Here is a 10,198-nt window from a genome sequence, read left to right as displayed (position 1 = left end):
TAACGACCAAGCTGATTAAAGACCAAGCTGATTAAACACCAAGCTGATTAAAGACCAAGCTGATTAAAGACCAAGCTGATTATAATATGACCAAGCTGATTAAAGACCAAGCTGATTATAATATGACCAAGCTGATTATAATATGACCAAGCTGATTATAATATGACCAAGCTGATTATAATATGACCAAGCTGATTATAATATGACCAAGCTGATTAAACACCAAGCTGATTATAATATGACCAAGCTGATTATAATATGACCAAGCTGATTATAATATGACCAAGCTGATTATAATATGACCAAGCTGATTATAATATGACCAAGCTGATTATAATAAGACCAAGCTGATTATAATATGACCAAGCTGATTATAATATGACCAAGCTGATTAAAGACCAAGCTGATTAAAGACCAAGCTGATTAAAGACCAAGCTGATTAAAGACCAAGCTGATTAAAGACCAAGCTGATTAAACACCAAGCTGATTATAATATGACCAAGCTGATTATAATATGACCAAGCTGATTATAATATGACCAAGCTGATTATAATATGACCAAGCTGATTATAATATGACCAAGCTGATTATAATATGACCAAGCTGATTAAAGACCAAGCTGATTAAACACCAAGCTGATTATAATATGACCAAGCTGATTATAATATGACCAAGCTGATTATAATATGACCAAGCTGATTAAAGACCAAGCTGATTATAATATGACCAAGCTGATTATAATATGACCAAGCTGATTATAATATGACCAAGCTGATTATAATATGACCAAGCTGATTATAATATGACCAAGCTGATTATAATATGACCAAGCTGATTAAAGACCAAGCTGATTATAATATGACCAAGCTGATTATAATATGACCAAGCTGATTAAAGACCAAGCTGATTATAATAAGACCAAGCTGATTATAATATGACCAAGCTGATTAAAGACCAAGCTGATTATAATATGACCAAGCTGATTATAATATGACCAAGCTGATTATAATATGACCAAGCTGATTATAATATGACCAAGCTGATTATAATATGACCAAGCTGATTATAATATGACCAAGCTGATTATAATATGACCAAGCTGATTATAATATGACCAAGCTGATTAAAGACCAAGCTGATTAAACACCAAGCTGATTAAAGACCAAGCTGATTAAAGACCAAGCTGATTAAAGACCAAGCTGATTATAATATGACCAAGCTGATTAAAGACCAAGCTGATTATAATATGACCAAGCTGATTAAAGACCAAGCTGATTAAACACCAAGCTGATTAAAGACCAAGCTGATTAAAGACCAAGCTGATTAAAGACCAAGCTGATTATAATATGACCAAGCTGATTAAAGACCAAGCTGATTATAATATGACCAAGCTGATTATAATATGACCAAGCTGATTATAATATGACCAAGCTGATTAAAGACCAAGCTGATTATAATATGACCAAGCTGATTAAAGACCAAGCTGATTAAACACCAAGCTGATTATAATATGACCAAGCTGATTATAATATGACCAAGCTGATTATAATATGACCAAGCTGATTATAATATGACCAAGCTGATTATAATATGACCAAGCTGATTAAACACCAAGCTGATTATAATATGACCAAGCTGATTATAATATGACCAAGCTGATTATAATATGACCAAGCTGATTATAATATGACCAAGCTGATTATAATATGACCAAGCTGATTATAATAAGACCAAGCTGATTATAATATGACCAAGCTGATTATAATATGACCAAGCTGATTAAAGACCAAGCTGATTAAACACCAAGCTGATTAAAGACCAAGCTGATTAAACACCAAGCTGATTAAAGACCAAGCTGATTAAAGACCAAGCTGATTAAACACCAAGCTGATTAAACACCAAGCTGATTAAAGACCAAGCTGATTAAAGACCAAGCTGATTAAACACCAAGCTGATTAAACACCAAGCTGATTAAACACCAAGCTGATTAAACACCAAGCTGATTAAACACCAAGCTGATTAAACACCAAGCTGATTAAACACCAAGCTGATTAAACACCAAGCTGATTAAACACCAAGCTGATTAAAGACCAAGCTGATTAAACACCAAGCTGATTAAACACCAAGCTGATTAAAGACCAAGCTGATTAAAGACCAAGCTGATTATAATATGACCAAGCTGATTAAAGACCAAGCTGATTAAAGACCAAGCTGATTAAAGACCAAGCTGATTATAATATGACCAAGCTGATTAAAGACCAAGCTGATTATAATATGACCAAGCTGATTAAAGACCAAGCTGATTATAATAAGACCAAGCTGATTATAATATGACCAAGCTGATTATAATATGACCAAGCTGATTATAATATGACCAAGCTGATTATAATATGACCAAGCTGATTATAATATGACCAAGCTGATTATAATATGACCAAGCTGATTATAATATGACCAAGCTGATTATAATATGACCAAGCTGATTATAATATGACCAAGCTGATTATAATATGACCAAGCTGATTATAATATGACCAAGCTGATTAAAGACCAAGCTGATTATAATATGACCAAGCTGATTAAAGACCAAGCTGATTAAACACCAAGCTGATTAAAGACCAAGCTGATTAAAGACCAAGCTGATTAAACACCAAGCTGATTATAATATGACCAAGCTGATTATAATATGACCAAGCTGATTATAATATGACCAAGCTGATTATAATATGACCAAGCTGATTATAATATGACCAAGCTGATTATAATAAGACCAAGCTGATTATAATATGACCAAGCTGATTATAATATGACCAAGCTGATTAAAGACCAAGCTGATTAAAGACCAAGCTGATTAAAGACCAAGCTGATTAAAGACCAAGCTGATTAAAGACCAAGCTGATTAAACACCAAGCTGATTATAATATGACCAAGCTGATTATAATATGACCAAGCTGATTATAATATGACCAAGCTGATTATAATATGACCAAGCTGATTATAATATGACCAAGCTGATTATAATATGACCAAGCTGATTAAAGACCAAGCTGATTAAACACCAAGCTGATTATAATATGACCAAGCTGATTATAATATGACCAAGCTGATTATAATATGACCAAGCTGATTAAAGACCAAGCTGATTATAATATGACCAAGCTGATTATAATATGACCAAGCTGATTATAATATGACCAAGCTGATTATAATATGACCAAGCTGATTATAATATGACCAAGCTGATTAAAGACCAAGCTGATTATAATATGACCAAGCTGATTATAATATGACCAAGCTGATTAAAGACCAAGCTGATTATAATAAGACCAAGCTGATTATAATATGACCAAGCTGATTAAAGACCAAGCTGATTATAATATGACCAAGCTGATTATAATATGACCAAGCTGATTATAATATGACCAAGCTGATTATAATATGACCAAGCTGATTATAATATGACCAAGCTGATTATAATATGACCAAGCTGATTATAATATGACCAAGCTGATTATAATATGACCAAGCTGATTAAAGACCAAGCTGATTAAACACCAAGCTGATTAAAGACCAAGCTGATTAAAGACCAAGCTGATTAAAGACCAAGCTGATTATAATATGACCAAGCTGATTAAAGACCAAGCTGATTATAATATGACCAAGCTGATTAAAGACCAAGCTGATTAAACACCAAGCTGATTAAAGACCAAGCTGATTAAAGACCAAGCTGATTAAAGACCAAGCTGATTATAATATGACCAAGCTGATTAAAGACCAAGCTGATTATAATATGACCAAGCTGATTATAATATGACCAAGCTGATTATAATATGACCAAGCTGATTAAAGACCAAGCTGATTATAATATGACCAAGCTGATTAAAGACCAAGCTGATTAAACACCAAGCTGATTATAATAAGACCAAGCTGATTATAATATGACCAAGCTGATTATAATATGACCAAGCTGATTATAATATGACCAAGCTGATTATAATATGACCAAGCTGATTAAACACCAAGCTGATTATAATATGACCAAGCTGATTATAATATGACCAAGCTGATTATAATATGACCAAGCTGATTATAATATGACCAAGCTGATTATAATATGACCAAGCTGATTATAATAAGACCAAGCTGATTATAATATGACCAAGCTGATTATAATATGACCAAGCTGATTAAAGACCAAGCTGATTAAACACCAAGCTGATTAAAGACCAAGCTGATTAAACACCAAGCTGATTAAAGACCAAGCTGATTAAAGACCAAGCTGATTAAACACCAAGCTGATTAAACACCAAGCTGATTAAAGACCAAGCTGATTAAAGACCAAGCTGATTAAACACCAAGCTGATTAAACACCAAGCTGATTAAATACCAAGCTGATTAAACACCAAGCTGATTAAACACCAAGCTGATTAAACACCAAGCTGATTAAACACCAAGCTGATTAAACACCAAGCTGATTAAACACCAAGCTGATTAAAGACCAAGCTGATTAAACACCAAGCTGATTAAACACCAAGCTGATTAAAGACCAAGCTGATTAAAGACCAAGCTGATTATAATATGACCAAGCTGATTAAAGACCAAGCTGATTAAAGACCAAGCTGATTAAAGACCAAGCTGATTATAATATGACCAAGCTGATTAAAGACCAAGCTGATTATAATATGACCAAGCTGATTAAAGACCAAGCTGATTATAATAAGACCAAGCTGATTATAATATGACCAAGCTGATTATAATATGACCAAGCTGATTATAATATGACCAAGCTGATTATAATATGACCAAGCTGATTATAATATGACCAAGCTGATTATAATATGACCAAGCTGATTATAATATGACCAAGCTGATTATAATATGACCAAGCTGATTAAAGACCAAGCTGATTATAATATGACCAAGCTGATTAAAGACCAAGCTGATTAAACACCAAGCTGATTAAAGACCAAGCTGATTAAAGACCAAGCTGATTAAAGACCAAGCTGATTATAATATGACCAAGCTGATTAAAGACCAAGCTGATTATAATATGACCAAGCTGATTATAATATGACCAAGCTGATTATAATATGACCAAGCTGATTATAATATGACCAAGCTGATTATAATATGACCAAGCTGATTATAATATGACCAAGCTGATTATAATATGACCAAGCTGATTATAATATGACCAAGCTGATTATAATATGACCAAGCTGATTATAATATGACCAAGCTGATTATAATATGACCAAGCTGATTATAATATGACCAAGCTGATTATAATATGACCAAGCTGATTATAATATGACCAAGCTGATTATAATATGACCAAGCTGATTAAAGACCAAGCTGATTATAAGCTGATTAAAGACCAAGCTGATTATAATATGACCAAGCTGATTATAATATGACCAAGCTGATTATAATATGACCAAGCTGATTATAATATTACCAAGCTGATTATAATATTACCAAGCTGATTATAATATGACCAAGCTGATTATAATAAGACCAAGCTGATTATAATATGACCAAGCTGATTATAATATGACCAAGCTGATTAAACACCAAGCTGATTATAATATGACCAAGCTGATTATAATATGACCAAGCTGATTAAAGACCAAGCTGATTATAATATGACCAAGCTGATTATAATATGACCAAGCTGATTATAATATGACCAAGCTGATTAAAGACCAAGCTGATTATAATATGATCAAGCTGATTAAAGACCAAGCTGATTATAATATGACCAAGCTGATTATAATATGACCAAGCTGATTATAATAAGACCAAGCTGATTATAATATGACCAAGCTGATTATAATATGACCAAGCTGATTAAACACCAAGCTGATTATAATATGACCAAGCTGATTATAATATGACCAAGCTGATTAAAGACCAAGCTGATTATAATATGACCAAGCTGATTATAATATGACCAAGCTGATTATAATATGACCAAGCTGATTAAAGACCAAGCTGATTATAATATGATCAAGCTGATTAAAGACCAAGCTGATTATAATATGACCAAGCTGATTATAATATGACCAAGCTGATTATAATACGACCAAGCTGATTATAATATGACCAAGCTGATTATAATATGACCAAGCTGATTAAAGACCAAGCTGATTAAACACCAAGCTGATTAAAGATAATGATTAAAGACCAAGCTGATTAAAGACCAAGCTGATTAAACACCAAGCTGATTATAATATGACCAAGCTGATTATAACATGACCAAGCTGATTAAACACCAAGCTGATTAAACACCAAGCTGATTAAAGACCAAGCTGATTAAAGACCAAGCTGATTAAACACCAAGCTGATTAAAGACCAAGCTGATTATAATATGACCAAGCTGATTAAAGACCAAGCTGATTATAATATGACCAAGCTGATTAAAGACCAAGCTGATTAAACACCAAGCTGATTAAACACCAAGCTGATTAAAGACCAAGCTGATTAAAGACCAAGCTGATGATAACATGGGAGAACATTAGAAGACTCCTGCCTTCTGATATCGTTCAGTACCAACATTAATCAGTTCTTCTCCTGTCTGTTTGTTCACGTGTCTTTCAGAATCATTATAAACTGCAGTCTGCACTCTATCCAGGCCCGGGCTTTCTCCCAGAACCCTCATCTACGATACATGTGAGTCTATACATACGAGCTGAACTTTGACTTCAGACAGAACGTCCTGCTGGGCCATGGGGACAGGCTATAATAAAGAGTTCAGGCTGAATGTCTGTCTCTGGGTTGGTAGAGAGGCTTCTATGACACCTACCTACACAACCACTGGCTGCATGATGCATGACATCAGTGACTGTCTTTGTGTAACACGTGTCTCAGACTGACCCCCATGTATCCTTGTGTCTCAGAGTGACCCCCATGTCACCTTGTGTCTCAGAGTGACCCCTATGTATCCTTGTGTCTCAGAGTGACCCCTATGTAACCTTGTGTCTCAGAGTGACCCCTATGTAACCTTGTCTCTTAGAGTGACCCCTATGTAACCTTGACTCTCAGAGTGACCCCTATGTACCCTTGTGTCTCAGTGACCCCTATGTCAAATCAAATCAAATTTATTTATATAGCCCTTCGTACATCAGCTGATATCTCAAAGTGCTGTACAGAAACCCAGCCTAAAACCCAAACAGCAAACAATGCAGGTGTAAAACCTTGTGGCTAGGAAAAACTCCCTAGAAAGGCCAAAACCTAGGAAGAAACCTAGAGAGGAACCGGGCTATGTGGGGTGGCCAGTCCTCTTCTGGCTGTGCCGGGTGAGATTGTAACAGAACATGACCAAGATGTTCAAATGTTCATAAATGACCAGCATGGTCAAATAATAATAAGGCAGAACAGTTGAAACTGGAGCAGCAGCACAGTCAGGTGGACTGGGGACAGCAAGGAGCCATCATGTCAGGTAGTCCTGGGGCACGGTCCAGGGCTCAGGTCCCGAGAGAGAGAAAGAAAGAGAGAATTAGAGAGAGCATATGTGGGGTGGCCAGTCCTCTTCTGGCTGTGCCGGGTGGAGATTATAACAGAACGTGGCCAAGATGTTCAAATGTTCATAAATGACCAGCATGGTTGAATAATAGTAAGGCAGAACAGTTGAAACTGGAGCAGGAGCATGGCCAGGTGGACTGGGGACAGCAAGGAGTCCTCATGTCAGGTAGTCCTGGGACATGGTCCTAGGGCCCAGGCCAGTTGAAACTTGTAACCTTGTCCCTCAACTATATATGAGACAACTGACTCAACTATATATGAGACTACTGACTCAACTATATATGAGACAACTGACTCAACTACATTTACATTTACATTTAAGTCATTTAGCAGACGCTCTTATCCAGAGACGACTTACAAATTGGTGCATTCACCTTATGACATCCAGTGGAACAGTCACTTTACAATAGTGCATCTAAATCTTAAAGGGGGGGTGAGAGGGATTACTTATCCTATCCTAGGTATTCCTTAAAGAGGTGGGGTTTCAGGTGTCTCCGGAAGGTGGTGATTGACTCCGCTGTCCTGGCGTCGTGAGGAGTTTGTTCCACCATTGGGGGCCAGAGCAGCGAACAGTTTTGACTGGGCTGAGCGGGACAACTGACTCTTCAGTGGTAGGGAGGCGAGCAGGCCAGAGGTGGATGAACGCAGTGCCCTTGTTTGGGTGTAGGGCCTGATCAGAGCCTGGAGGTACTGAGGTGCCGTTCCCCTCGCAGCTATATAGGCAAGCACCATGGTCTTGTAGCGGATGCGAGCTTCAACTGGAAGCCAGTGGAGACAGCGGGGTGACGTGAGAGAACTTGGAAAGGTTGAACACCAGACGGGCTGCGGCGTTCTGGATGAGTTGTAGGGGTTTAATGGCACAGGCAGGGAGCCCAGCCAACAGCGAGTTGCAGTAATCCAGACGGGAGATGACAAGTGCCTGGATTAGGACCTGCGCAACTTCTTGTGTGAGACAGGGTCATACTCTGCGGATGTTGTAGAGCATGAACCTACAGGAACGGGCCACCGCCTTGATGTTATTGAGAACGACAGGGTGTTGTCCAGGATCACGCCAAGGTTCTTAGCGCTCTGGGAGGAGGACACAATGGAGTTGTCAACCGTGATGGCGAGATCATGGACGGGCAGTCCTTCCCCGGGAGGAAGAGCAGCTCCGTCTTGCCGAGGTTCAGCTTGAGGTGGTGATCCGTCATCCACACTGATATGTCTGCCAGACATGCAGAGATGCGATTCGCCACCTGCTCAGAAGGGGAAAGGAGAAGATTAATTGTGTGTCGTCTGCATAGCAATGATAGGAGAGACCATGTGAGGTTATGACAGAGCCAAGTGACTTGGTGTATAGCGAGAATAGGAGAGGGCCTAGAACAGAGCCCTGGGGACACCAGTGGTGAGAGCGCGTGGTGAGGAGACAGATTCTCGCCACGCCACCTCACCTGGTAGGAGCGACCTGTCAGGTAGGACGCAATCCAAGCGTGGGCCGCGCCGGAGATGCCCAACTCGGAGAGGGTGGAGAGGAGGATCTGATGGTTCACAGTATCGAAGCAGCCGATAGGTCTAGAAGGATGAGAGCAGGAGAGAGAGTTAGCTTTAGCAGTGCGGAGCGCCTCCGTGATACAGAGAAGAGCAGTCTCAGTTGAATGACTAGTCTTGAAACCTGACTGATTTGGATCAAGAAGGTCATTCAGAGAGAGATAGCGGGAGAGCTGGCCAAAGGACAATGACGTTCAAGAGTTTTGGAGAGAAAAGAAAGAAGGGATACTGGTCAAAGTTGTTGACATCGGACAATGAGTCCAAGGTTTTTTCAGAAGGGGTGCAACTCTCGCTCTCTTGAAGACGGAAGGGTCGTAACCAGCGGTCAGGGATGAGTTGATGAGCCAGGTGAGGTAAGGGAGAAGGTCTCCGGAAATGGTCTGGAGAAGGACAGGGGATAGGGTCAAGCGGGCAGGTTGTTGGGCTCCGTCACAATGACGCGAGATTTCATCTGGGAGAGAAGGGAGAAAGAGGTCAGAGCACAGGGTAGGGCACAATGAGCAGAACCAGCGGTGTCGTTTGACTGAGCAAACGAGGATCGGATGTCCGACCTTCTTTTCAAAATGGTTGGACAAGTCATCTGCAGAGAGGGAGGGGGGAGGATGGATTCAGGAGGGAGGAGAAGGTGGCAAAGAGCTTCCTAGGGTTAAAGGCAGATGCTTGGAATTTAGAGTGGTAGAAAGTGGCTTTAGCAGCAGAGACAGAGGAGGAAAATGTAGAGAGGAGGGAGTGAAAGGATGCCAGGTCCCAGGGAGCATAGTTTTCCTCCATTTCCAAATCGGCTGCCCGGAGCCCTATATATGAGACAACTGACTCAACTATATATGAGACAACTGACTCAACTATATATGAGACAACTGACTCAACTATATATGAGACAACTGACTCAACTATATATGAGACAACTGACTCAACTTCATTTGAGACAAACTATAGTTTTGGCAAGTCTGTTAGGACATCTACTTTGTGCATGACACAAGTCATTTTCCAACAATTGTTTACAGACAGATTATTTCACTTATAATTCACTGTATCGCAATTCCAGTGGGTCAGAAGTTCACATACACTAAACTGTCTGTGCCTTTAAACAGCTTGGAAAATTCCAGAAAATGATGTCATGGCTTTAGAAGCTTCTGATAGGCTAATT

The 10,198-nt window shown here is 38.8% G+C and overlaps 1 protein-coding gene across 1 annotated transcript in view; it reads left to right on the top strand.

Annotated features, from left to right (window-relative positions):
- Positions 1 to 6,498: 6,498 nt before the first annotated feature.
- Positions 6,499 to 10,198, top strand: part of LOC124035359 (NT-3 growth factor receptor-like) — a 101,621-nt gene continuing 97,921 nt past the window's right edge. The window contains exons 1-2 of the mRNA XM_046348821.1: positions 6,499 to 6,548; positions 6,601 to 6,672. Coding sequence (XP_046204777.1) covers positions 6,499 to 6,548; positions 6,601 to 6,672 — 122 coding nt within the window. The remainder of the gene's footprint in view (positions 6,549 to 6,600; positions 6,673 to 10,198) is intronic.

Source organism: Oncorhynchus gorbuscha, linkage group LG05, assembly GCF_021184085.1.
Source record: "Oncorhynchus gorbuscha isolate QuinsamMale2020 ecotype Even-year linkage group LG05, OgorEven_v1.0, whole genome shotgun sequence".
NCBI lineage: Eukaryota > Metazoa > Chordata > Actinopteri > Salmoniformes > Salmonidae > Oncorhynchus > Oncorhynchus gorbuscha.
This window is presented reverse-complemented; position numbering and strand designations above follow the sequence as displayed.